General features: G+C 37.8%; 2 protein-coding genes and 1 non-coding gene across 5 annotated transcripts; all 3 read right to left on the reverse strand.

Moving 5' to 3' along the window:
• Window positions 1-15088: 15088 nt before the first annotated feature.
• On the reverse strand, window positions 15089-21064 carry LOC134531421 (uncharacterized). Of its 2 annotated transcripts, none has more exons than XM_063367123.1 (2): window positions 21000-21064; window positions 15089-17327 (listed from the first exon to the last, which is right to left on the reverse strand). In XM_063367123.1, exon 2 carries the CDS (start codon window positions 17307-17309, stop codon window positions 16068-16070), a length of 1242 nt encoding a protein of 413 aa, XP_063223193.1. In that variant the 5' UTR covers window positions 17310-17327; window positions 21000-21064; the 3' UTR covers window positions 15089-16067. The 2 variants fall into 2 exon arrangements, with proteins under 2 accessions (XP_063223193.1, XP_063223192.1); XM_063367122.1 differs by having other exon boundaries at window positions 20860-21064.
• Window positions 17829-17900, reverse strand: Trnaa-ugc (transfer RNA alanine (anticodon UGC)). The gene has a single exon. It is a non-coding gene; the product is annotated as a tRNA-Ala (tRNA).
• A 2076-nt stretch (window positions 21065-23140) lies between the features above and the next one.
• LOC134531422 (uncharacterized) lies at window positions 23141-25900 on the reverse strand. Of its 2 annotated transcripts, none has more exons than XM_063367124.1 (2): window positions 25858-25900; window positions 23141-24510 (listed from the first exon to the last, which is right to left on the reverse strand). In XM_063367124.1, exon 2 carries the CDS (start codon window positions 24487-24489, stop codon window positions 23242-23244), a length of 1248 nt encoding a protein of 415 aa, XP_063223194.1. In that variant the 5' UTR covers window positions 24490-24510; window positions 25858-25900; the 3' UTR covers window positions 23141-23241. The 2 variants fall into 2 exon arrangements, with proteins under 2 accessions (XP_063223194.1, XP_063223195.1); XM_063367125.1 differs by having other exon boundaries at window positions 25854-25894.
• Window positions 25901-26150: the final 250 nt, after the last annotated feature.

The raw sequence follows: 26150 nt of genomic DNA on the forward strand, positions 1-26150 counted from the left end.
TTTCCTGGTTTGTGTGTGTTAATTATGTGGTTTTGTAATTAACATTGCATACACTATACTCGACACATCACAATTATTTCCTCACTGGATTACAACGATACATTCTGGACTGGAACAGGCACATTGATACGAGATTAGCACGGGCCGTGCAAACAGTCGTGTGTACTACCAACGATACAGCATAAAACCAAAGAAATTTTGTTTTGTCCTGTACCATATATGCTCGAATTTGTATTTTCGTGTTTCGATATTCATGACATAAAAATAAGGATTTTCATAATATTTTATTAGAGATTAAAGGTGGTGTTCGTTTATGTTATAAAATAATTTTAGGTTCACCTAGATGTTTGACAATACAAAACCATTCTTGGCTCATAAAATCGTGATATTATTTTACATAAATACCCATATAATGCAATAACCACAAATTGACTTTATTGAAAGTGGTAGCTATTAATACCGCTTATACGTAAAACATAATATACAATTAACTAGTGTCTTCAAGAATGAACTGATTCATTCAAACAAACGTAATCCAAAAAATAACATAAATGTTGGTATTTAAACATAAACGTTTATCGAGGTCTCCCGATTCATTTTAATTTAGACGCTACACATGCATGTGTCCCAGGGACTGATTCGTTATTACGTTCGGTGGCACGTGTCGTCTTCTGGTTGCCCCGTGCGGGCCAAAACTAAGTAGCCGGTAAGCTAAGTTGGGGCGTGAAGCGCCGACGTAAAGTCTCGTAGACTCCCCACAGTACGATTTATAATCTATACTAATATTATAAAGCTGAAGAGTTTGTTTGTTTGTTTGTTTGAATGCGCTAATCTCAGGAACCACTGGTCCGATTTGAAAAATTCTTCCAGTGTTGGATAGTACATTTATCGAGGAAGGCTATAGGCTATATTATATTATCAATAACAATAGGGATCCTTACTAAAAGTCCAATTTAGAATCAAATGCGTTGGAGGGGGTTAGATACAACATGCAGTACACGTACGAAGTGTGTGTTGTCAATGCCGCAGGCGCTCGAAGTTTATTTCCTATTGCCTATTAACATTGTTGCCACGCACTAGATGCCTTATCATTCTTAATTTTCCCATACAAGTAAAAAACACCCGTGTGATATTAACAACGAAGCAATCAGTACCCTCATAAGAGTTCAAATAGTATTTAAATACTTTTTATCACTTTAAATCGCAAACCTAAACTATTGTTTTTTTTCCTCTCTATGTGTTTAATTTGTTTTTTTTTTTTGCCCTTTTTTTCAAGTATATATATTTTACAGACTTGAAACTTCACAGTAATGATCCTTATGTTACGCAGGATGACATTTTCCGAAAATTAGATCCCATGGGTGGTTAAAACCAGGCAACAGTGGGTACTTTGACTGCATGAGAACAGGATTTTGCATTGTTCATGACTTCTGCGTCTCCATGGCAACGGGCATCGCGCGGCAGTGGCGTACCCACAAGGAGGGGCATGTATAATGAGCGGCGCAAGAGTGATCTGCCTGTATACTGCCGTAGCGAAGTACGGGTACATCAGTTGTACGTTGCGTGCACGAGTCGGGAAACCATCGGTGCTATTCATTGTCTCTCTGGTACATTATACAGCATTGTAATAAATTTTCACTGAATTTTTTTTATTTACCAATACTGTAAATGGGAGATGTGGCTTAATTTTTTTCCATTAGTATATCCGTGCGAAGCCGGGTCGGGCAGCTAGTTTAAAATACATCAGATAGGCATATGCAAATCACAACGATATTTTGACGAACGATTTAAAAATGCAAGAACGCCAACCTGAAGGAGTAAATACTGTGGATTCACACCTTTATTAAAAAAAAAATTGTTAAATGATTTTTCTCTACATCGAAATGTTGTACGAGTCGAAATAATTATATTAAGAAAGTAAAATTACAGTTTGTTGACAAGTCACATTATTAATAATTACTTATAATTTTGCTCTGAATGTGAATTACATTTTGATGTTGGTACAGACGAATCGTTAGTTTACAATAAGCGCATCGTAGTACCTGTCTAGTGACAGCCCTCTGAGTCTCAGTTGAACACTCGCCCGTAGAAATGCTACTGTATCAATTTGTTTCCTGCCCTAGTCGCAAGCAAAATATTCAAATTAAGGCTCAGTCGCACATAACCTTTTTTTATTTTCATTACTTATATTTAAGGAATATATATAAAATTGCAACTCTATACTTTCCTTGCATTTGTTGTTTTGTCACAAATATTTTGAATACATATTGAGTTAATGAAATATAGTGGATGTAAAAAAAGTCGCGAAAGTCTTCGTAATTAATATCACTTGCGCGTATTTCACACCCGTTATCTTACACTAATTGAACACATGTTAAAATTATTCGTGACAGACAACAAATGCAAGGTAGGTATGGATTTAAAATTATAGAAATAGCCCTTAAATAAAATTAATAATGAAAATATATTTGAGCGAGTCTTTTTTTCAGTACTCGCCAGTGAGGAGTGAGATCTAACCAAGGTAACGAGCAAACTCATGTGTTCTCATGTTGCATATACATTTATGATACGCAACTCGTACCTATACGGAATCTAACGTAGAATTCTTTAAAATACTGCCGAGAGTGATAAATATACGAAAATTCTGATTTCAACTACATTTCTGGATGCGAATCACACTTTGTTCCCTACCACCCGCCGCTAGATTTCGCTAATGGAGCAGCTACGTCGACTATTGAATGAGCAGATCGAAATTTTAAACTAAATAATGTAACCACTACAATAAAAGCAAAAAAAAAAATACTTGAGAAAATACTAAACCCCGGCTTTGGACCTGATTTTCGAAAGGAATTTTATCAAAAATTACTGCCCATCTTGTTTCGTGTACGGAAACTATACGCGTGATACGCGCCAAAATATGTTGTTGAATACACAATTTGCGTTTATGTTTATCACGCTTGGCATTACTTTAAATAAGTATACGTTAATTTTAGTCTCCGTCAACAGGAGAACACGTGAATTTGCTAGTTGCCACGGTTGGGTGTTATACATCTCTGGCGAGTACTGACAGACGAGCTCCGTGTTTTTTTTTTTTTAATTTCTATTAAGTTCAACCAGGGGAGCAAATCTGTAGGTCTGCGTGGACAGGATGGAGTGAGGTTGGGAGGATGACGATATGAGAAAAAGGGTAAAAAAAAAAAAAAAAAAAAAGGGAGGGGGATCTGTGGCCCAAGAGTTTTGCGTGTTGAGATAACCGACATAAGTTATCTCCGGATAGGATGCTTGGATGTTTTACACTTTACGGTTTTGAAAAATAATTCAATCTTCCCATAGGTTGTATTTACTAGGAATAGAGAACATGACAACATACGCTTTCACTATTATTAACCAGTGACTATAAAAAGTGTAGCATAAAATACTTCCATGTCTATTACAACTAATTGTCCAACTTGTATACAGATTTCATTTTTAAGGATGGATTTATTTTCTATCAAAAAATTGGTTGTCTGTAAAGTCGGTTTACGGACGATAGTTTAATGTGACAACGTCATAACAAAACATTGACGAAATGAATGCATACTTTTATGAAATTATACTTGAAATTATACTAGTAATCAGATTTTTAAAATGCAAGAATAATTCACCTTTATTGCCGAAATTGTTGTTGTAATAAGCAATGAAAACCACTTCACTTTATAAACAGTCGACGAAACAGTTCACGTGCAGATGACTTGTAATTAATTTTAAAAACTGGCGTTTAGCTATAAAGTTTAAATATAATTATAAACAAGTTTTCATATAAATAAATCGTATTCAAATATCTATCATCAATTATATAAATTACCATAATTTTTTAGTCAATTGTAACATAACCTATTATTACTGCACTCGCCAACAGATGCTACTTTTTTTTAATAATAAAATAATAAATACTTGAAATTATATTAGTAATGAGATTTTTAAAATGCAAGAATAATTAACCTTTATTGACGAAATCGTTGTTGTAATAAGCTATGAAAACCACATTAACTTTTCGTTTAAATATAATTATGAACAAGTTATCATATAAATAAACTGTAATCAAATATCTAACATAGCCTATTATTACAGATCTCGTCGACAGATGCTACCTTTTTTTAATAAAAAAATGGTTGTCTGTAAAGTCGGTTTACGGACGATAGTTTAACGTGACAACGTCATAACAAAACATTGATGAAATGATTGATCCAAAAGAAAAGGAAATATCATATTCGGCCTGAGACTGAGCCGTAATAGGTTTTTGCAACCAAACCATTTAGGAATTAAAAATATTATATTCTTTGAGGAAGAATTTTTTTTTAATTTTTCAACCTTTTGCATGATAAAATCTACCTCTGCATACTTTCATGAATAAAATTGAATCATTTTTATTGAATTATCACTATTTTGTATGGATACAAAGGAGTGAAATGAATTGTGCAATTGAATTAATAAATTTACTTTTATTTGCATTAATTAATTCAAATATATTTATTACTTATTGCGTGCGCCATATTTATTTTTACAAGTACAAAAAATAATTTCGCAGATAACGGGTTTCGAACCGTCAACCTTCAGGACATGAGTTAGGTACGCCAACCACACGCCCACGAGGCCGTACTAAGATAAGGTAGTTTCAAATGTTATATATATATATATTTATAAAAACTTTGTTCACGGTAGGGGTATAATATTAACACGATTTTATAACAAATACGCATCCTAAATACACCAAGCTTATTTATAATGTGTTACAATATTTTTTAAAACATTGCGCAAAAGACCCGGGTGTAATTTGAATTATTATGTGTAACTGTAAAACACCATTGTTGGTTCAAAACGTATTTGAATTTTCAACATTACTTTTAAATAACCGTACCGATTGAGCTGAAAATCGGTGGACGATCGTTAAATTACATAATATTAATAATTCTAACGACGAAAATATGATTGAAAAGTCAAATCGATGGTTGTTCCAATCGAGTGGAATAGAGATGCCACGCATGCGTACAATGAGCATGAAGAGAGATGCCACGCATGCGTACAATGAGCAAACAGAACACATCCGTAGTGGGACACTTTTTCGTGCGTGCAGCCGGCGTTCATCGATTTATTAGACGTTGTCACGTCAATAAAAGAATAAATACTTGAAATTATACTAGTAATCAGATTTTTAAAATGCAAGAATAATTAACCTTTATTGCCGAAATTGTTGTTGTAATAAGCAATGAAAATCACATTAACTTTTCACTTCACTTTATAACCAGTCGACGAAACAGTTCACGTGTAGATGTAAGTTGTGTGCTGTCGCTGTCTTTCTTCTCCTCGGACGCATAGGCCAATCGAGTGGAAGAGAGATAGATGCGGCGCAAGCGTACAATGAGCGTAACGGGACACAGCGTAACGGAACAATGTGCGTAACGGGACACTTTTTCGTGTGTGCAGCCGGCGTTCATTGATTTATTAGACGTTGTCGCGTCAAAAATATTTACTACTCGTAATATGTACCACACAATAACGTTAAAAGTTCCTTGGAAAATAAAGATAAAATTAATAGCTCGTATCTTTAAAAATAGAATAGATTAAGTTTTATCCTTGAAATATAAACAAATTTACACGTTACGTGACCATGTCGATGACTTACATGAATATACTCCCTATCCAAACCTTCCTATAGAAGTTTTCACTTAAAAAAATAATATGTGTGCGAGTATGATGCGTCATTTTGAGCTCTCCCGTGCCTTCTCCTCCTCTAACGGTTCCCCCACCACGTACACAACTATTCCCCTCAAGCGATCGTAATTTTTGTAACTCTCGAAAATTGTAGCCCCCTCAGCAAAGAACAATTCCCGTAGAAATTACGGAACACGAATATTATCAAATAACGTGCGTTATTTCAATCAGTACAGTTCGAATTACAACACCCCGTTCTTCCGTCACAATATGTTTAAGGAAATTTCTCGTGTATAATAAACTAGCTGCAGTACCCGGCTTCGCCCGGGCTGAACACCGGGTGATATATTATCCGCGAGCTACAGCAAAATGAATGGATAGCGATATGTCCAGTGTGGTGGACATTAAGAAATGACACACAATTACTGTTTGTGTATCTGTAACCTTTGATTTTCTGTTTACCCATGGCGATCGGTTGAAAGGTTTAGAAGTTGTTGAGCTACAGCGCTATCTAGCGGCGAGTTACAAAAAAAATGGATAGCATAAAAACCTTCTCCATGATAAAAACACTTCGCTGTGCCAACTTTCATGGCGATCGGTCAAACAGTGTAAGAGTTTATCGACGTCATACATGCCAACATCCAATTATATATATTCTTATATTTCGAAATTTTGGGGCTTTCACTTTTGAGAAGGAGGGGGGATGGAGGTTCATGACCTCGAATGGTTTGGAACACTCCATCTCGAAAGAAATATTTGAAATTCCTGAAATTTTCGAAATTTAGGGGCTTTGTCCCCAGAAGGGGAGGGGTGATTTTGAGGACCCTGAATGACAGGGAAACACTAAAAATCAAAAAAAGAATGATTTTTTAAATTTTTTAAATTTTGGGGTTTTGACCCCTTAAGTGGGGGAGGGGGAGATGTTGAGGACCCCGAATTGCTCGTGAACACTCCAAATCGAAAGAAAATAGATTTTTGAAATTTTGGGAGATTTTTTTTATTATTGGGTCTTTGACTCCTTGTGGGGGAGGGTAGTTTGAGGACCCCGAATGGCTCGGAAATACTCCAAATAGTAAAAAAGTATTCTTAAATATAAGAAATTTTTCATAATTTTGGGGTTTTGCATTCCCCCCCTCCCTCAAAATTGGGTGGGAAGTCGACTTTGGGTGAAAGTTACACCATCCCCCGGATACTTTAGTTCGTAATGACTTAATTTTAATACAATTTTCTCCAATTTTTCGAAATTTTGTGGCTTTCACTTTTGAGAAAGGGGGGAGGGGGTGAAGGTTCAATGGTTCGGAACACTCCATGTCGAAAGAAATAATATTTGAAATTCCTGAAATTTTCGAGATTTTGGGGCTTTGTCCCCAGATGGGGAAGGGTTAATTTTGAGGACCCTGAATGGCAGGGAAACACTAAAAATCGAAAGAGAATGATTTTTGAAATTTTCTACATTTAGGGTTTTTGACCCCTGAGAGGGGGGAGGGTGATTTTGAGGACCCCGAATGGCTCGTAAACACCCCAAATCGAAAGAAAATAGATTTTCGAAATTTTGGGAAATTTTTTAATTATCGGGTCTTTGACTCCATGTGGGGGGAGGGTAGTTTGAGGACCCCGAATGGCTCGGAAACACTCCAAATAGTAAAAAAGTATACTTCCATATATAAATTTTTTTTAAATTTTTCGAAATTTTGGGGTTTTGCATTCCACCCCCCCCCCCCTTTTCCCCCAACATTTGATGGGGAAGTCGATTTTGGGTAAAAGTTCCACCATCCCCCGGACACTTTAGTTCGTAATGACTTAATTTTAATACAATTTCATCCAATTTTTCGAACTTTTGCGGCTTTCACTTTTGTGAAGGGGGGGGGGGGGGATATGGTTGTTCAGGACATGGAATGTTTCGGAACACTTCATCTCAAAAGAATAGATATTTTAAATTCCTGAAATTGTCGAAATTTTGGGGCTTTGTTCCCAGAGGGGGGCGGGTTCGAAGACCCTGAATGGCTCGAAAACACTTAAAATCGAAAGAGAAAGATTTAAAAAAAAAAATTTAAACTTTCGAAATTTTGGGGCTTTGACCATCTGGGGGGGGGGGGGGGGGTGATGAGGACCCTGAATGGCTCGGAAACACTCCAAATCGAAAGAGATATAAAGGAATATAAGAATGTAGGCTTTTACTGTACTATCTACCATAATAACAATATTGACAAATAGAAAACTTATTACCTACCTATGAATAATTTTCTAAATAAATTAATAAATAACTCTATGTTTAAGAATTTACGTACATACATAATATAAAACTTCAAACTATACACACCAAAAAAAAATCTAAGGATGTTTGTGAAACTATTTTTTATTAAGTCATAATGTTTAAAACATTTGTAAGATTTGTTTATATGTAAAACTGTGGTGGCCATATTCCGCTTATCCAAAGTAGTATAGAAATTAATAGAGATATCACTCCCTGTACACACCACAAATCTTTGAATTAAGTAAAAAAAAAATAAAAAAAATAAAAAGAACATAGTCCAAGATGAAACAAAAAGTATAAATAACAACTAATTTGACAAAAAATTTATACAACTGGAATGACAATGTTAACATCCACCTGAAATTTAAAAGAATTATGAGTGCCCTAGGTAGGGAGAAAAAATATATATAGAAGAAATTAAATTTAAAAAATGGGTGCGTGTACTTAGGTACGCGCATGAGAAGTTATACTTCTTTGGCATCATTAGAAAATAGTTTTTAATTGCATGCAAAAATATTGCGTGGAGTCCCTCCGCGTGGAAGAAGTGAAACTTCGTAATGTGGAAATGAAAATAGGAAGGGGTAGAAATTGATTTTTAGTGAAATCATATTGTATCAAATCAAACTAAAAAAATAAAGGAAATAAATTTGTAACGATTCATAGATTGCTCTTCAGAGAGAGAGAGACACCTATTGAATGTCTATAAAACTAACTTTTTTATGAGAGCAGATTTTCATCAAATAAATCATGAAATCATTCAACGATAAAAGCTGTTTATTTAATTAAGCGGACGGGTTCGCCCCAAGGAGAAAATTGACGCGGCGAGACCTCGTGGACATAGAGAAATGACACACTCACTATTTATGTGTTTATGAAACATGATTTTTTTTCTGCAATTTAAATTGTAATATACAAAAACGGTATTGAAAATTGAAACAAATATGGCAACACTAAAAACTGTCAAGATCTTTATTTTTTTCCTACTCTCTATTTAGTTCCTTACAATAGCAAAACGTAACGTAATGTCTTGAAAGCTATTGCTCGGCAGACATAGAGGAATGACACTAAAAGTTTGTGTATCTATGACACACATTACATAAAATTAAGATATATTTTTTTAACCCGTTTAAAATTTATTTTTTTAGACAAAAGATAGCCTATGTCCATCCCCAGGATATAATCTATCTCCTTGCCAAATTTCATTACGATCCGTTTAGCCGTTCAGCCGGGAAAAGGTAACAAACAGACAGACAGACAGACAGACAGAGTTACTTTCGCATTTATAATATTAGTAAGGATTAGATTATGTAAGCTATGCGCATACAACTCATTTTTCACTCTGGTATTTATTTCAACATTTTTCAGATTTACAACGCGTAGTTAATTACACTTCTTTGAAGCGGACGATCTTTTGTTTCAAAACAAAACCTTTAAAATTATTAAAACGATTAAACAAACTTCAAAAACTTCTAACACAATACAATTTGACACATAAATCCTTGCAGCCATTTTGAGGTTATAATTTCATCCGACCGGTCGGCAAAGGTATGAAGATACTAAACTTTCGACGGACGAACGGAATTTTTCGGGCCACATGATTGGCTGCAGGTCACGTGCCTCACGGACGGAGGTTACGGACTATTATAATTCCAGCTTAAAATTTAACCCAGGTTTATTTTTCCAAGGAAAACTCTTAAATAATTTAGGGTAGCTCCGGCAAAATACGTGTCATTCGCATCCAGAATAGTAGCTGAAAACACAGTTTACGCATATTTATCACGCTTGAAATAATTTATAAGAATTGTTCGTTAAATTTCGTGTCCGGATTTTGTATTATAAGTGTATTTGCAATCTATGATCCCATTTATTTTAATACCCTACTTAGGTACATGATTACTTCCCAAATATACTGCCAGTTATAAGCACGTGTTAATAACAAACCAAACTGCAGTAAACGCGAGCGAATCACATGATGTCAGTGTTAAGAAGACTGCAAGTATCCGCTCTACCGCTCTGGTTCTGGGGTAGAGCGCCTGCCTTGTGACTTGTAGGACCCGGGTTCGCGCCCCGGCTCCTCCAAGGCGGATTGCCCAGACAAAATGGTGGCATTTTCTCTGGTATGAATACAATCCCTTGCAACAAGTCAGGCTACCAAAGAAACGGTGGGTGGAACAGAAAAAAACCTTCCAGGTGGCTTCCAAATGGGGAGCCCGTTTCTTTTCTTGGGCTCCCCATGCGGTGGCCATTCCGGGGGTTTCTCCGGGGGAACGGAGTTTTGCCAAAAATATTTTTGTACAAGATAAACTGTACCTCGAAGTTTAGTTGGAAACTCAATATGCTTATATTTATTACGCTCGGCATTATTTCGAAGAATTCTATGAATACGTATTATAAGTGTATTTTAAAATTGAGGTCTATTTTTACATGCTTTATATTAGCTTCACCTGTACTTATGTTTGTAACCACTCCTTTGCACTTGATTTTGACCCACTTTAAACGGACAGATTTAATCTAAACTTCATACACTTATCGAGGACCGGTGACAATACACTAAATTAATAAGAATATCTCATTATCCTGATTAGGATCGACAGGATTAATACCTAATTTCCTCACCCAGCCTCTGTGTGAGAGCATGTGAGACAACAATGAAGTCGGCGCATGCGTACCGTCTACCTAGTTTCCAGCTCGAGCACTCGGGTTATTAGTATTATTACAATATTTCCTCGATAGTTGGTTTGTTGGCCGAGCGGATTAAGGCACGGATTCACCGGTCGTGGGTTCTAATCCAGTCCACAGCTGAAATTTTTTTTTTGTTTTCTTTTCAACAAATTTTGGGATTGGTGGCGTATATCCAACTGTAATTCTTCTGGGACTTTGCCAATCCTTCTATTCAAACTAAAAAGTGAAAATAAATATAGTATAAAAAAACTAATAAACACTAAAAAGTGAAAAATTATTTTTAAAATTAGCTTAAAACAATAATGAATGAAAAAAAATTTGTTGTCTGTAAACTCGGTTTACGGACGATAGTTTAACGTGACGTCATAACAAAACATTGATGAAATGATTGCATACCTTTATAAATAATTTTGATAATAAAATAATAAATACTTGTAATTATACTAGTAATCAGATTTTTAAAATGCAAGAATAATTAACCTTTATTGCCGAAATTGTTGTTTTAATAAGCAATGAAAACCACATTAACTTTTCACTTCACTTTATAACCGGTCGACGAAACAGTTCACGTGTAGATGTAAGTTGTGTGCTGCCGCTGTATTTCTTCTCCTCGGACGCATAGGCCAAACGAGTGGAAGAGAGATAGATGCGGCGCAAGCGTACAATGAGCGTAACGGGACATAGCGTAACGGAATAATGTGCGTGCAGCCGGCGTTCATCGATTTATTAGACGTTGTCACGTCATGATGTACAAAATCAAATTGATAACGTCCTACCAAGTGAGAGAAGCGTGGACTCCCAGGATCTACGCTCATGAGTTCAATACTTAGTGGAATTCCACCCACGCATCAACTTGATGCAGGCCTCTCGCATTTCCGCATCTAAAACAAAGATTTATTTCTTTTTTAGATAACTTGTCTTTGTTTTCTCAGGTAATGAGTAGAAACCCGTGCTTTAGGAAAGTATGGCATCTTTTAGCAATGTTGTCCAGAATATTAAGAAAAATCTATTCCTAATATATTAGTGTGTGTTTTAAGGTATTCTAATCACGGCGTGAAAAAAGGTAAGAATGAAGTAACAATATCCAAATCGCCTCAGAACTTGCTGGACACAGCTAATTATATTAAAAATCCGTTCAGTAAAAGCGTTTAAATGCTTATTCTGTATCAATAAATTAATTATTTAAAAAGCTAGTGTTGTGTGATACTTAAATGCATAGTATTTGCCTTTGAGAAGTGATCGAATTCCACTTCAGAGCAAAACTAACCCCTAACCAAAAAATGCTAATCTTGCTGATTGTTGTCACCAAAGTAAATGAAAACGTAACTCCAATACGTATACTGCAAACTCGTGTTGATAAGAACATGTATTCTCCACAAGGACTTGTGTGTGTTTTCCCCGCGGCCGGGGATCAAAGCGGTGTTTGCATGTAAAACATACATTGAACACGCCGAGAATGAAATATCAGGCGCCCCGCGGTGAGAACTAGCAAAAAAAAATCTCCCGCCCCATGTTTGTATTTTCTCGCAGCATAAAACGAGTCGCACTGGGGGTGACGGGTTGTATAGGGGACGTAGAGGGGGCGGGGGACGCGAATGGCAGGGCGCGTGCGCAGCGGCGCTCCTCGCTTTAGTTCAGTCCGCCGCCCGCAGAGTGGGCGACTGCGCCGGCGGCGGCGATTGCGCGCCGGGGAGTCCGCGCGCGATCGCCTTCTTCCCCCGCTTCCCCCTCCCTTCTCCATTCCACCCTCCCCTCCTCCGCCCCTACACGGGGCCGCGTCGCGTGCCGTCTCCACGGACGATATGCCCGCCGCGGCCGGCAACAATGATGCGCCCCGGATCTCGTAATCCGCGCCGCAGCGGTCTCCCCCCCCTACACCCCCTCCCAATCCAACCCCACCTTTTGTGCGCGGCGAGTTGTTTTCGCGGCGCCCGCATCCTTTGTCGAGCGCAAACACGTCCCTGAAGAGGGGGGAAAGGATTGCGATGGGGAAATAATGAGAGCATTTATATTCGACACGTGTCCGGGGGTTGATTATCCACTCTCTCACCCTGTTGACTTCATGCGGGCTCCTCGAGGGAGGTTGCAACTCTCCGCCCGAGGGTTCGTCTGGGAACCTTTTCAATGGCGACCAGCTCTCTCTTGTCACGGTCGACAAAAGCAACGCGAAAAACGTCGCTTCGTGACAGCACTTCTTTACCGAGTTTAATCCTTCCGCATACAAACTGTGTTCTTTGTTCGACACGTTTTGACTGCGATTCGTACCGCACCACTCTTTTAAATATACATTATTATAACCAGTTAGTACCGTACTAAAAGTATAAGAATAATTCAGAATGGACAAACACTGTTCTGTGAACCTAATCTTTGGCGAACTTAATTAGGATTATCATTAGCTCGAAAATTAAAAACCGTAGCGAATATAAAGGTAGAGCGTACTCGAGGGATGCGCAGTTCAGACTCTTTGTAGCCAACATTTACGCTGCCTGTATTGGCTCGGAATAATTGCTTAGTGAAACATTACTGTCTGCAGCTGGGCCATGGCGAACCCAAGGGCCGAGTACCAGAACAGGGCATCGCTGAACCCTGAGACCCCGTCGTGAGTACCAGACGGTGGGATCCTGCCCACAACCTCCAGTTGTAAAGCGTGTAATGTATTAAGGGCTCCGTTTGCCCGGGCACACATTCGGTGCGCAGAGCTCCAGGAAAAACAACGCGATTTCAAAACTACTCGAGATATCCGAGTGGGGTCTGCTTACAAAAAGCATTTAAGAGTTGGCTGAGGGCCGAAAAGTACTTCTGATTTTGGATTAAGTTTATAAAACTGTGTTTTTATAAGAGCTAACATGGCTAAAACGCGTGTTTTGAGAGTAATTTTTAGGCGTAAAGCAACCGGTACAGATTCTTTAAGGACTTGCATTACACCTTTATCTTCATTTCTCCGCAGTATAATGTTACGGTCACCGCTCAAATTTCACAGTTAACCTGTGACGACGAGAAGACTGCGCGCCAGTTCAGAGCCTTGCGCTTAGGGGCTATACCGCGCTAGAAGCACCAGCGAGCGTCGCGCTTATCATCCCGCCTCACTAACACAGATAGATACACCCCTGACATGGTGGGCCCCTAAAGGATTTACACGGAAGTGAAATTTCTTTGGATGCGATGGGGAGTAAAATTTCAAGGCCGAATTATTATGCAAAGTTTTCGTGAAACATTGTTGTGAAACGTTTCTGACGCGAAAAGGACAGAGAATTGGTACTTGGACTTACAATATACTTACGAGTCGAGGTTTGAATGCCAAAGAAGTTTTACTTCTATCACGTGTACTGAGTTACCCGCGCTCTTTTTTATAAATTATATGACACTGTTTAGCTGAGAAGCCTTTTTTGGAATATTAATAAGTATGTGGCCATAGTTTGTAACATAATTAGTGTATATTGAATTCAAATATTAAAATTTTCTAGAACATAATTTCGCGAGGAATTTGTAATCTGGGGAATTGTAGTGAGTTTAATCTATTCGTGCAGTTGGCCTGTGCTACAACGACTTAGTAATTTATTTTTAGGTTTAAATTCACTGTTTTGGAATTATTGACTTTATTATTATCGGTTGACGCTTGACCAATCAGAATCTATAATACATACCAAAACGTAAACCAACATTTTTTTCACGTAATCGTAACCGTAGCGCCAAAAATTAACCTCTACATTATCTAAGTTCTTCAGTGCTAAACTGGAATAAAGTATCAGGATTTCATTTGGCGGGCAGATATTTCTGTAATTGTCTGCAGTATAGTAGGACTTAGTACCAAGAATTTGCGGACCAAAACTGTTCCGCAGACGGTGTGTAGTGTGTATCTTACGCCTCGAACGTAAGCAACCTACGTCGTAAGTAACAATCGCATACTGCCTATTATTAGCTGGAAGCCTAAAAAAAATCTATTATAGGTACTCAATTGTACTCTAAACACTAAGGCAAACAACATTAAAAACAAACAAAATGTGACTTTTTTTTAAAAAGGTACCCTTTTTCTACTGAAATTTGAAAGGCGATGTACTCTGACAAGACACTGGACTCGCTATCTAGAGGTCCCGGGTTTGAGTCCCGATCCAGCCAGCCTGGTTTCGGTTTCCCGTGGTTTCCTGAAACCACTCCAGTCAAATGCTGGGATGGTTCTTACTGTAGACCAGGGTTTCCGAACCGGTGGTAGGCGTAGGAACAGAATCATTGTTGAAGAGGAATTAGGAGTCAAGTTGAGTTCGATTGACTCTGATATTGTAAGTTTGATAATGGACGAACTGCAGCATGTTAAACACCTAAAGTAGTTTTTTTTATAAATATTGATTTTTGGACACAATTTGAAATAGTCTAAAATTGTTTGTTTATAATGGAGTTCAATTTAAATTAATGTCAATAATTGTTTGTTTTCAGAGTTATATGTTATAAATAAAACTGCCATTGTGCAATAGAAATTTTAATTTTCTCTTAAATTAAAAAATAACCATAGCTTGTGTATTAACATCTAAAACTAAAAGATTAAATAGGCCTAGTGCCTAGTGGTACACCAACATTTATAAAAATGTCAAGTGGTACGCAGTTGTTAAAACTTTGGGAACCCCTCCTGTAGACCATCGCCGATTACTTTCCTAACGTCTTTGATCTGTGCTGCTTTTACCGTATACAATTACCTCGCTAAATTCTTAGTCAATTGGTCCCCGAAAAATGTTATGGAGCCACAAAAGTATGTAGTAATGTCTGATTACCCATAAAACTAAAATATTTTAAGAATTTACATGTATCATTATTAGTGTCACTTTGATTTACTTTTTTTAATGCATATAAACTACAAAAACTACTTAAAAATTATGCAGGCTAAATGTATATAAAAAATTTAAAGTCAAGATTATTTCACACAAAACATATATTGTACTTGACTGAATTACGCTTTAATGTATGGTTGGCATCGATGGTAATAAGGTCAATAGATCAGCGACGGAATGAGTTCCGTGCATTGACACAGTCATGCACGTAATCTCGGAAATACTCCCCCTTGCAAAGTCGTGACTGTGAAACGGGGTTGATAAACGTAAACGACAATACTATGTATTATATAAAAAAAAAAACTTTGTGTTCATTTAAAAGTTTTCTGCTTATTGCATGTACACAGACTAAAATATTGACAGTATGCCACATACAAGCACCCTAACCAGAGATGACCCACAAGCAAATCTCTCGGGCCGCGTCCCCTTACCCCGCCCTCACGAATTTCCGCCCCCCCCCCCTTGCGAATCATACAGATTTGCGCCCCAGGTCACCGAAGTATTAGGTCGATGTCCTGGCATTATTACTAAAAAAAAGGTCTGGCCAGGAATGAAACCCGGGTCACCTTGACGGGACGTGACATCACGGTTGCTGTATAAGCATGTCCACCCGCCCCACGCTAAATGATCCCCTTGCTCGCGAACTGCACGAGCAGCCGCCTCAGCACGCGCGAGTACGGCTCGCCCGAGACCCGCCTGACGATGACGGCCTCGTCCATCTCGTCCCTCAGCGCGCTCTCGAAGTCGAAGGCGTCCCGCTCGTCGCTGAGGATCACCGGCAGACACAGCAGCGCCGCGAAGGCGCCGTACAGCGCCTTGCTCTCGTAGTCCTCTAGCAGCTGCCGGAAGCTGAGGGTCTCCGCGCCCAGCCCCAGCAGGCGCAGCGTGGCGCTAAGCTCCGCGTGGTACGCGCGCAGCAGGCCCTCGGCGTGTTCCGCGCGCACCTGCTCCGTCGGGCTCGTGTGCACGAAGTGCTGCAGGTCGATCCCCGGCGACGCGAACAGGCAGAACTGGAAGTCGATGAGCATCGCGTCCTCCGGCCGCCGCCCCTCCTCCTCCTGCTCCCCCTCGCCGTAGCGGAAGAGCACGTTGTTGACCCAGAGGTCGCCGTGCAGCAGCACCTTGAACGCGTCGTCCCTGGAGCGCAGGAGGCGCACCAGGTCCTCCCTCATGGTCGCGGACCGCGCGCGCAGCTTCTCCGCGAACTCGTCCCCGAAGCCGTCCCACCTCCTCACGACCTCCGCCATCGCCGTCAGCGTCGACTTGAAGTTGTTCTCCCAGAAGGTCCTCGACGCCTCCTCGAAGAACAGGTTCGACGCGTAGGTCTCCACGGAGGACGGCTCCTCGGCGCGCGCCGCGACCGAGCAGGCGTGGAACCTGGCGAGCGTCCTCACGACCAGCAGGCTGTGTTCGAGGTCCAGGCCTCGCCGCCTGTCCGCCATCGCGTACCCCTTCTCCCTGAGGTCCTCGATGACGAGCACCAGAGGCTCCTCCGAGCTGCTCAGGTAGTAGCACTCGGGCCCCAGGCTGCCGAACTGCCCAGGAGCACAGCGGGCCAGCAGCTTGTTCATGCGAGGCAGGGTGTCCCGGTACATCCTCATCTCCGTGGAGAAGGCCGAAGACCTCTCCACCATGTCCCGCACGATGCCCTCGTCCGGCAGGATCTTCACGAAGAACGTCTTCTTCTCGGCTGGGTTACCCTGGTTCACGGTCACCCGGAACAGCTTGCTTATGTAGTTGTCCCCTCTGCCGCTCGCGTTCTCCACGCTGCTGTCGCGCACGGACAGGCAGCGGTTGTTCTTGGACTCCTGCAGGAGCTTCTCCAAGAACCCCCGGGACGTCCAGAAATAACTGTCCCCCATCCTTCAATTCTTCACTGCCTGCAAACAAAGTACCAATATAAAAACTGAAAGTAATGTCCAAATACAGTAGTAGTTGTCATAGTACTCGTAGGATAAAAATATTAATATCTGCTACCAAATTGAGACATTAAAATAATAGCAATGGGGTTAAGTCAATTCAATTAGTTATATTTTAAATTTAATTTTTTTTCCATAAAATAATGTGTATTAAACAACCTATTTGACAAACATCCTAAACGTATATTTATATTATTTACTAAAATTAATATTGTTGTAAGGAAAAAAAAAATTAGTTTGTAATGTTAGCATTTAAAAATAATTATTATAAATATATGGCATGGTACATGTACAGTAATACGAAATATGTAATGTTAATTAAATTAGCATTTAAAACACTTTAGTAGTTTAATATTTGAATAATTAATTGTGATGAATAATTTCATTTCATACATGCCTATAATTATGAAAACGTCTACGCTATCTTCTTAGTTATTCATAATCGAATTTGTAAAACATTTGTGGAGATGCCGGGTTTCGAACACGGGACCTTTCACATGCAAAGCGAACGCTCTACCACTGAGCTACATCCCCGATATGCTGTTAAATAAATACTCATATAAACTTCCTTAGTACATGCATATCTCCAATACATTTGTACCATGTATCTATTATTTGTCCTAATAACTTTAATAACTCACTACATATTTGAGACCATTGTTACATATATATATATATATATTAAATTATACAGTAACAACAAGGACGTTAGTTAAGAATCAGCCTAAAAGTCTTTTACTGCTGTGACGGAAATGGCATTAAAATAAACGACGAATAAAAGAAGTTGGATGGATTCAATATAAATAATTCTCCAGTACTTACGTTATGAAGCAAGGCGTGATTTGCCTAGTTACACTTTTCTGTAGAACCTACCTGTGGAAACCAAGTAAACTTGTTCAAGTCTTGTTGAATATCTCCATTGAATAATTATCGAGGAAATATTTTTTAATACCCCACTACGAGAAGATGTAGATTAAAAAATGTAATTATATTTTCATGGATAACTTTGCAAGCAAACGACTCTACGGAGGCCGTTAGCGCTTAAAGTCATATACATTTGGTATGTACAATGACTCGAATTACTGAGCTCCTTGTCGCATTCCAAATGGTTTGCTATGATTTGCCAGTAGTTTTAATCGAAATATTCAATAGAATAAGTTTTTGCAAATAAAATCTATAAAATGACCTAAACTTAATTGAAATAAAGAGAGGTAAAGTAGAAAAGTTTAAAATGTCACATTATTTTAAAACCACGTATTTGGTAAAGTATAAGGCATAAATAACTTAACAATATTTGTACGAAACATCAGGAACATAAATTTTTGCTATTTATTTTCTTTTAGTGTATTGAATATGATATTTAGGTGTAATTAAATTACTAGTTGTTAATGCCTGTCAATTGAAATTGGGGAGCGGGGATTGGTTTCATATATAGGCACGCACAGTGATCTACACACACACACACACACAAACACACACATAACAGACATTAATCGCAGACAGGAAAGATAAATTCATAAGCAACTTTTCCCATGGAAAATAAGCTAAAATTAAGTACAATTCAAGCTATGTATTTTTCCCACATGTAAAATTTACATGGGTCAAACTTTATAAGCGTAAATTTTGCCTTTAGAAAGAACAAAAAATTATATTATTTTGGAATTGTAGTTATTTCCTAAACATTAAAATGCCATAATTATTATGAAATTTAACCTAAATAACTCTAGGCGTTTATACGTGATATAAAATATTATGCCTATATTAAGTAAGATACTACAGTTTGTTTTAGTGTGTTTTCGACACCACCTTAACCGCTTGCTATTGGAATACGAATTCACTGGTTTGTTAAGTATAAATAAAGCGGACGTCCTGAAAAAAGTTTACCAATATTAAGATTAATTTTTAATATTAGAGCAACTGCCAGAATAGTAAAAAAATTACAATTTAAAATATACTCTATAAAAATATTCTGAAATTTTGATAGCATAAAAATTTTTTTCCCCTATATTTTATACTTAAAATAAATTTGATAGTAAGGAGTGTTTCCATTCCGATGTTTTATGAAGTGCGTTTCACAAGTAAAATCTTAATGTTTATTGGGAATAAAAAATATATCTTATTCATAAAATACAAGTCAAAATAATATTATCCTAAACATTGTTTATGTTTTAATTATATGTCAATTTTTAGATGCTTTATTGTGATCGGATAGCTATATTTTAAAAGTATATTTCATTTATAACATTATTATATTAAACATAACATCTTGTATATTAGTGTATATTATATTTCATATAACCCCTAACGAAAATTATAAGATGTGTTTAGTAACGATGGATATATTAAATTATTCACTATGTCCTCTAAGAACTGTTCCGGAAATGATTTTCGTTCTTTTAAGTTTATTTATTTAAAATAAATATAACTTTAGCAATACGTCTTCTTTTAGACACCATAGTAATAATATTATTGTGAATAACATGCAGTTGCTGTAACACTTTTTAAGTTCTGAGTTTTTTTATCCCAGTATGCACATCTAGAAGGAAATTAAATGCAAATAGACTATTTCTCATAACATTTTTAGTCTTTCTATTTCGTCATATTTAACTTACTGAAAACGGTATGAATTTATTTGGAGTCATCGTTAACTGCGTTGAGTATTATTGGTACATTTACCAATTGCTACATTGCACAAGTTGTAGTTATTACTAGTAGGAAGCTTCACTTATCATTTGATAACAACACCACGTACCTATTTATGTTTACGTACACATAAGATACATGTGCCCTCCCTAGAACCAAATGATTTAGATTTTAGACTAATGTTTTGGATTCATCCTGATCTTAACTAAAAGCAACTAGTAAAGTTGCATGCACATTTGCTTTTGACCTCAGTGACACTATATGTAGTTCAGTTAAGCATAATGATTGTTTAGCAATATTCATGTTTCGCAAGACTTTACAACCTTGTAACTTTGTACAAATGTGATCAGTTATATCGTTATTGTTTGGTGCTATAGATTTCTTCTTACTTAACGATCAGAACGTGTCCTATAACAACGAAATCCAATTTTAAAACCTACGTGCGTTAGAAATGAAACTTCACAGACTAGTTGTAGTTCTGCTTCAGCTCACGTACATTTCGAGGGCCGTTAGGGTTAATGATAGTACAGTACAATTACAGTTTATGTGTAAGTTATGGGTGTTAAAATTTTCATAAACCTGAATATTCAATTTCTAGTAGTGTTAAAAGGCTTCAGAATATTGTGTGTAAGGTGCAATTGACGTATCCGCAGCTACAAGACCTCGTTACACCTTATTGCTCGGTGTCACCACAGAAGTACAAGTGGAACAAAAATTGCGCCAAACAGCAAAATCAATTACACCACTTTCTTCCTGATCGTCACACTTTCCTTAACGTCCCGAACTTTAACACGTTATTTCGTTACGAGATTTTTCGTTTTCGCTGTGGTGACGTCCTCGCCTCACTTACCCTTCCGGATGTGAAGATTTTTCACGTCAAAAATTCTCACAGAAAATCTGTTAATAAGAAAATATTTTAAATAAACGTTTCCCTGGTTTTGAACTGATTTTGAGCACACCCGGAGCCACGCCGAGACGTACGGGCAGTACCTGCTTTAGTGCAAGTGCAGCCAACTTGGTCCGGCGGTCCTCAAGGCGATGGAGGAGCCAAGTGCAGACAATTGGCAATCGTGTCACATCTTTATAGCTTGTGCTCAACTCGCAGCCAAGGCCAAGACCGAGGTCTTCTGCACGGCATCGCGAGCGGTTTGCCCGCGAAGACATGCTATGCAAATCCCAGCACATTTCAACTCGCGGTCATTGCAGACGAGCTGATAGCGCTCATAAACTGACGACAGTAAATTTAACGGACTATTGTGTGATTGGTGCTAAAGACACGGATCGCTTTGTGTAGTGCTCGTAGCGTGTTATCATGTTATCATGTTATCATGTTATCATGTTATATATGTAATCTTTTGGACATACGCCATTGCTAAGCACTTTTTCTGTTGAAGAAAACTAAAAAATACCCAAAGACAAAAAAAACACAAACTAAGCAAAAAATTGCTGTTGTCAACAGGATATAAACATCACATAATATTCCATAACAGGAATATGGTCAACAAACAACTGTTGCTGTTGACAACAGCAATTTCTTGCTTAAATTGTGTTTTTTGTCTTTTGGGTATTTTTTAGTTTTCTTCAACAGAAAAAGTGCTTAGCAATGGCGTATGTCCAAAAGATTACATCAAGTCATGCACTCCCATTACACAAATCTTTCAAAGATAATATGTTATATATGGTTGCGTATGCAGCCTGCCACTCGGTGGTATATTCCGCTGTAGTGTGGGTGCTGTGTTGCACAATGCAGTCGTGGTAGTAATGTGTATATTGCTGTTTGTGTTGTGGTATTGGCAGTGTTCTGGATTCTGATCCAGCACTCATCCCACTTCAGCCATGTAAAACACAAGTACTGCAATAGCAATAATAAACGAAAACAACACACACTTGCCTATAGAGCTTGTGACGAAACTTTAAGAGTGAGACAGGGATGCATATCTACAATGAACAAAGTTCTGTTGTTTTAAAAAAAAATGTTTTTATGTGGCTCCAGAATTATACCTTTTCCAACGTAAACAAATACTAAAGCTATCAGGGTAGCTGGCAAAACCTATGACTGACGAAACAATAACAATGGATAGTTGACAGTTAACAGTGTAAACAAGGCTCACTCAGGCGGTAAACAAAACACTATAGTTCAGTCCTTCAATAAAACAAGGATACGTAGTCTGTGTCAGACGAATGCAAATTAAAACTGGAAGTTAAGACGAACACTTTCACAAAAACAGTTATTATCATCACAAAACTATAGTCTTCACGTTACAAGAGTTTCTCAGGGTTATAGTTTTTGATATTATAAATTTTGCCTACCAGTGGTAGGCATGAAATCTATCCAAAAGACCACTGGGCCAAACTAGACTGACATTCGCAGTGTTGGCAAACAAAAGCTTGTTTACAAAACGTCAATTGGACACAGATCGTCTTTAGGAAATATTATATGGTTGCGTTTCTACTGTTTAGGACGGCCGGTGTAGCGACTTACTTACGGCTATTGTTTTGTCGCATTCACACCCGCGCAATCCTATATCTCAGCCCAGTCTATCCTGTATTGAATGTTTGGCTATAATATGCCTACAACAAAGGCAGTTGCTATTTCAAAATTACTTTTTTTACTTTGTATGTCAATCACTGTATGCAAATTAAGAAACGTATGCAATGAAACAATGGAGAATGTTCATGGCATACACGAGCACGGGAGGCAACAGTTCATAATGTTTATGTTTATAAAGTTTATACTTATTTTATTTAACTTCATGTGCGCCGCGTATCAGCACATCACAATTCACATTTTTTTAAATATGTGTGCTTTTTTTGCTTAAGTATCGTCAAAGTGTTCAATGTTTTGACATTCGATACTCTCTTTTCCTTTACTGGTTTATCAGGCAGGTTTGAATCATTAAATGACTGACGACCTTGGGGAGTGTTTTTCTCTCGTAACATCATAGTACTACTAAGAAAAAAAGTACACATCATAGTGTCTGTTATAAAGTTTAACATAAATATTTTTGAGAAAGCCTTGTGTATTAAGAAAGTTATACAGTGGTTAAACATATTATGAAGTATTTTAATTTTATAACACCAGAACATAAAATCCCATTTATAAATGTTGTCAGCAAATTAAAAAAATGTAAGTACAGTAAATAAGGAAATCAAATAGTTATTGAAAATAAAATATATTTTAATATCACTATAAGTTAACTGAAGTAGCTAAGCAAAACAAAACTGTAACTAATCAAACGTAGCCTTTGGCTTCGTATTCTGGCAAAATCCTTTTCAATACACATATATATTGTTTGTTATTTGCTCTGTTGTACATTTTCTGGGTCAAAAAACTTTCACTCAAAATCTGATCTAAATCTTCGGCATCTTCAGGATTGCCTATAATAATAGGGAGTGCAACAAGAGACATGATTAAGCCATACTGGCCCTTCTTTTCATATTCTTCCATTAATTCTTCGAAACATATCACTCTATGCCCTTGGCCCAAAAGCTCCAACGTTGAACTCAGTTCTCTATGGTACGCCATCAGCAGGTCATCAGTGTGATTAGCTCTCACATCATCAGATGGACTTGTGTGGATGAAGTGCTGTAAGTCGATAGCGAATGAAGCGAACGTGGTCATTTGGAAGTCGACGAACCTGACGTCTCGGACAGCTCCCGAGATGTCATCGTACCTAAATAACAAGTTGTTAACCCACAGGTCACCGTGGGTCAAGACGTTCAGCCGACTCCCAGCTGGCAGGAGCTGTCGCTTTACAACGTCGTGGGAAGATACTGACAGTTTACGTAGTTTACCAGCTGTTCTTTCTCCCACAACAGGCCAAGACTGAACGAGGTCGGCGACTGCACCGATGCTTGATTCATAAATCTTCTTGATGACCGCTGTGGAAGTTTCTTCGGTAACAAAATTTTCTTTGAACGATTCTATCAAACATGGATCCTCATCGTGCAGGGATACAGAAACTGCGTGGTAACGTGCCAAAGCTCTCATTACGAGCGAGCAGTGAGTCAAAGCTAAACCTTGTCGTCTTTCGGCCATTTTAAATCCTTCAGAAGTTAGATCTTGAACAGCCAAGACATGCATGTCGTTTTCAGAATATATAAGTCTTGCTGCGAAATGTGCGTTTGTGCCTGGACGAATATTGTTTAGGATATCGTGGTATCTGGGAAGAACCTGGCTGTAAACTTTGATCTCGTTGGGGAATGCTGATGATTTGGCCATCGTCTCCCAAAGTGCCTTTCCCACGGGCAGTTCTTTCACGAAAATACTTATTTGGTCTGGTTTGTTGCCGCTTCGCAGAACATTAGCTTGGACTCTGCACATCCAGCTCAAGTAGTTCTCTCCCTTGCCACCCATATTTCCCAGCTCGTAACTTGATACACACAGCTTCGAGTCGTCCTCTGATATTCTAAATATTTTCTGTAGCCAGTCTTTGTCAATTCTCGGATTCACAGAGTCCCCTTCAACACAGGATGTCATTTTTTATTGTGATGAATAATTCTGAAAAAGAGGAGGAAAATAATTACACGCATGAACATATTAAAACTGGAACTTAATGAGAGTCCAAACCGGTAATTTCTTTTGTGACTTAATGCAGTCCTATTTTAAATCAACTGAAGCTAGTAGTCACTTATTTCTTACAAGTGGCCACTCGCCATTTTACTCATTACTAAACCAGGTCAATAAACTGTTAAATAACGCCAATTCCTTATATCGTACAAAATTTGTACAAATACACCCCTCCATTCTTAATTCCTTAAATGAAGGTAGACCTTATGAGTGCTACACTAACTTACCTGTTTTCTTAATTTGCATACAGTGATTGACATATAAAGTAAAAAAAAAAAGTAATTTCAGCCAAATACATAATTTTTACAGTTAGGTGTATAACATCCTATTTAATTATTATGGAAAAATTGTTTTTCATCTTCATTTCACATATTTTAGATATTTTAAAAAAGGTATTTTTTCCAAAGTTTTGCTGCTACATATCAGTAATTGTTATATTATATTTAAATATGTATTTTCAATAGCAGGTGCCACACTTAATAATCTCCTTAGGTCATTAGCAGTTTTATACTTTCTTGTATTTCGCAAAAGGAATAATTTAATGAATTTTTGTTTGGCGTTCAGAATAATCATGATTGAAATTAAAATGTTAGAATTTAGATATTGAAAAAAATACTGTGTATCCAATACGTAATAATAGATCCCTGTAGCCTATAATTTAAGCTCAAGAATCAATTTAAAAACATAATATTACAATGACTGATGATAGGTACTTATTATAATTTCATGAACCCTATTTACGTAATGTAAAATGTGTAAAAGATAAATTCCTCATCATAGCAATTAAATTACGTTTTACTTTGCTTTGGAGATTGTATTTTAAAAAAATCCTTGGCTTAGGCATGGTGAGACGAGAATGGATCATTGACTGGACGCATTGATGGTGGAATCGGGACCATCCCAAGAACAGAAAACACGAGCGCAGGAAACGTCCGACACGTTTCCCATTAGCAAAGAACTCCGTTTCACCTTGTGGGAGACAAGTGGTATGTGCTTCTCAACGACTCCAAAAATCAAAAGACTAAAAATTACCCCTTTGTAAAGAAGCTCGAAGCAACCATTTTGCAGTGTTAGTAGAACCTCAAGGACGAGTGAAAGGTATTTTCTTTGAAGTTTGATCGATAACCCTAACTAATTTATTCAATGATTAACAACTGAAAAAATGAAATTAGTTTGTCGGACAGTTACAGAAATGTCCAAAGAGCGTTTTTTAAAACCAAAATCTGTCTAAGCTTCAAAAAGCGTAGTAAAATTCTACATCAAAAACTTATTACTTGCCACAAACCCACAAACACACACGCCAACTCAACGATGAATACTACCAAACGTTACCTGAAGGTTTAGGCCCTACTTCTTTTATGTGATACTACATACGCGTGTTTCTTTTCGTCTGGCACAGATATGCTTCACACAATCTCTTTTCATGTCGCTAAGTGGATGACGTCAACACTCACATTACGATATCAGACGCGCGCTGCACCGCCAGGTTGATAGTCTGGTCTCGCGTGCTGGTCGTGATAACCCTCATTACACGCCACTCATTATTAATATACTCACAGAAGATATTTTCT

This window comes from Bacillus rossius, chromosome 3 (assembly GCF_032445375.1).
Source record: "Bacillus rossius redtenbacheri isolate Brsri chromosome 3, Brsri_v3, whole genome shotgun sequence".
NCBI lineage: Eukaryota > Metazoa > Arthropoda > Insecta > Phasmatodea > Bacillidae > Bacillus > Bacillus rossius.

What these genes read in the sequence shown, in the direction of transcription:
- LOC134531421 (XM_063367123.1), bottom strand. Translation starts at nt 17,309, where the DNA reads ATGGGGGACAGTTATTTCTGGACGTCCCGGGGGTTCTTGGAGAAGCTC.
- LOC134531422 (XM_063367124.1), bottom strand. Translation starts at nt 24,489, where the DNA reads ATGACATCCTGTGTTGAAGGGGACTCTGTGAATCCGAGAATTGACAAA.